This window comes from Atta colombica, unplaced genomic scaffold (assembly GCF_001594045.1).
Source record: "Atta colombica isolate Treedump-2 unplaced genomic scaffold, Acol1.0 scaffold27, whole genome shotgun sequence".
Lineage (NCBI taxonomy): Eukaryota > Metazoa > Arthropoda > Insecta > Hymenoptera > Formicidae > Atta > Atta colombica.
The window spans coordinates 1771959-1774788 of NW_017259370.1; the positions used below are offsets into that span (position 1 = coordinate 1771959).

Below are 2830 nucleotides of genomic sequence, written 5' to 3' on the forward strand. Positions count from 1 at the left end.
TATATATAATATAATATAATATAGATATCGACCCAAAACCCCTAAGACGGGGAGGAAACATGCAACATAATATAGTGTAGCAATATAAGAATGTATAATATAATATAATAGTATATATGTAATAATGAATAGGGTGGAGGGGGCGGGGGCTCTTTCCTTATGACGAGGGGATTGTAAGAATGTGTGGAGTGAGGCATGTGGGTACCTCCAGGATCACTGTTTGTGTCTTGTTTGCGCTTCCTCTTCTTAGTTCGGTTGGTATTTGCGCGGGAAGACCAGTCAGGGTACAGCTGCATGTGCAACTGTCTCTCCCGTCGCGCCAACTCATAATACTTGGCCTGTTCCTCTCGCCCTAGCGCGTGCCACTACCGAGAGAGAACCAAACACTTTTTGTAATTGTACATGAACCGTGTGTGTACTAAATAATATTTTTATCATCAAGAAAAAAGAAAATTCACTAATGCTACTGCCGCCACCCTAATTGCATAAAAATTAGCTAACTCTAGAAATTAATTTTTTTATTACTTTTTTGTTATCTATTTTATTATTTTATTTTTTTAAAGCAATATCTCGTTGCCTCATAGCATTTCAGTAACACTGGGGTCCCTACTTTCCGTTTAAAGTGCTAGAAGAACAGCCTAAGTTGTCCCCTCCCCCTCGGTCGCACCGCTATTCGTCGCATGTGGTCGATATTAACAACCTAAAGGCATACAGGGTGTCTGATAGAGAATACGATCTAGCGAATAGACGAATAGGCGAATAGATAAAAAATTTTAATGGAATACGCGTGAGGATGAAAAAGTGAAAGAGTAATGTTTGCATGTCTATACACTGAAGAAAATGTGGACGCTATATACAGTTGATATACTTGAAATAATTAGAAGATACAATCCTTAGGATATACATATTATAATAATATTATAATATATCGTTTTAACCAACTAATAAATTTTATTTATTGCTTTAATTTCATATTTATTAAAATACAATTGAAAGATTGAGAATTACAAATTTGTTATCAGACGATTCAATTAGAGGTTTCACTATCTTTCAATACTTTCGATAATATGAACGCATTTTCCATTAAAAAAAAAAAAAAATGCTGGTTCCTCCAGTGTATTTCCGTTTGCCATCTACCTCAAATTCTTCTCCACATCATTGAAATAGTAAAGGAAAGACTTCGATATAAGACTTATGATAAAATACTGTCACTTCCCAAAAGAAATATTTATTTCAGATATATATATATATATACTATTGAATATTTATGGGAAAACGGAAGAAAGAGAAGAAATGAATTTCAAAGAAGGCGAGATATTGTCATTGGACAATTCTCGTCAAATTGCCGTAGCATGACTCATCTTGGAAGACAAGCAATTGTGAGCAGATGTCGCCTCATAGTGAAAAACAAAAAAGAGAAAAAACGGTCAGGCCCTAGGCTCTACCAGACATCCCGTACCTAAGGCTTTGGTTTTCCTTTTCGCTCTCATTATCGCATCATCGGTGATATTATTTGTCTCGTCTCATTTCTTCTTGTTCTCCGGAGAACGAATACCGCTTTAGGGAGTTTGGCCAGATAAAAAAAAAAGAATTGCATTGCATGCCGCGAGAGTCCGTGTTGATTTTCTTCCATTTTTTGTTTCTTATTTTTGTACTTTTCTTTTTTTTAATTCTCTGCTGTGCCACATTCCACAATCCCCACAGACAATCCAATTCAGTTTCGAAAAACGAAAAAATATACATATATGCATATATGTACATATATAAAATATCCAAGAGATATACATATATGTCGATAAATATATATATATATATAGCCTGCACACGTTGAAAAAGATTGAATGCCAGAAAACCATAATAAACAAATAAATAAATAAATAACGCAAAAAAAGAAACGTACGAAAAAAGAAACGCACAGAGACTTTGATCGTTTCAATCATCAAACCAGTATAGGTATATACTAGCAATTATTATATATGAATTATGAATTATTAAGGGCCTGCTGTTCTAGCACTGGAAAGTGGTACCTCCGGTGGGATCTGCGGATCGCTCTTTCTTCCTCTTCTTCTTCTTGCTGCCATATCCGTAGTTATCCCTAGCACTCCAGCCAGGGTATCGTTGTTGATGCAGATGGCGCTCCTGCCTGGCCGCCTCATAATACCGCGCCTGCTCCTCCCGGCTTAGCGAGTGCCACTGCGTGTCATACCCCCAAAATTCAGATTCACAGATTCACAGCCTCACAGTACTTATCACCGTGCACCGTTCCCATTATCTCTCCCTCCCTTTCCCTTTCTCTCTCTCTCTTTCGCTCTCTCTCTCTCTCTCTCTCCCTCTCTCTCTCTCTCCCTCTCTCCCTCTCTTGCTCAAATTTATTTCACTAGCGACAAGTGGACAAGTCATTATCATTGACTCGTCACGTGTCCCATGAGACCCATAAAAACCACCCTTCGGCCCTTCCCTTTTGTCACAGCGTTCTTTCTATCAAGATGAATCTGAGATTTCCTTAGATCCCACCTACAATGCTCTATTTGTACTGAGATACTAGTAGGTACGGTTAGTTAGCTCCGATTAGTAACCCGATAGATGATTCGTTCGACAAAAGCATTAAAAACATGCAATACTTGTATATCCAGAATGAAAATTGTCTGAATATTTTTAATAGATAGTTGATCAATATTTTCTTTTTTTTTCTCATTCGAATATTATAAAATCAAAACTTTTGATGTCTAATATGAAAATTTCAATAATCGAACAGGTTCAATCAGGTTCAATATTTAAACAAATTTTACAAAAATTTATCTAATTCATAAGTAAAGTTTTTTCGTTTATA

At 36.4% G+C, this 2830-nt stretch overlaps 1 protein-coding gene across 4 annotated transcripts in view; it reads right to left on the minus strand.

Moving 5' to 3' along the window:
* The window catches only part of LOC108689542 (protein pangolin, isoforms A/H/I/S), a 201074-nt gene that overhangs the window by 8724 nt on the left and 189520 nt on the right, over positions 1 to 2830 (minus strand). For 3 of the 4 annotated variants that reach the window (XM_018196339.1, XM_018196335.1, XM_018196338.1), the window contains one exon: positions 2028 to 2193. In XM_018196339.1, the coding sequence (XP_018051828.1) occupies positions 2028 to 2193 (166 nt within the window). Of the gene's footprint in view, positions 1 to 205; positions 366 to 2027; positions 2194 to 2830 lie in introns of all 4 variants that reach the window. The other variant, XM_018196337.1, reaches the window with a different exon arrangement.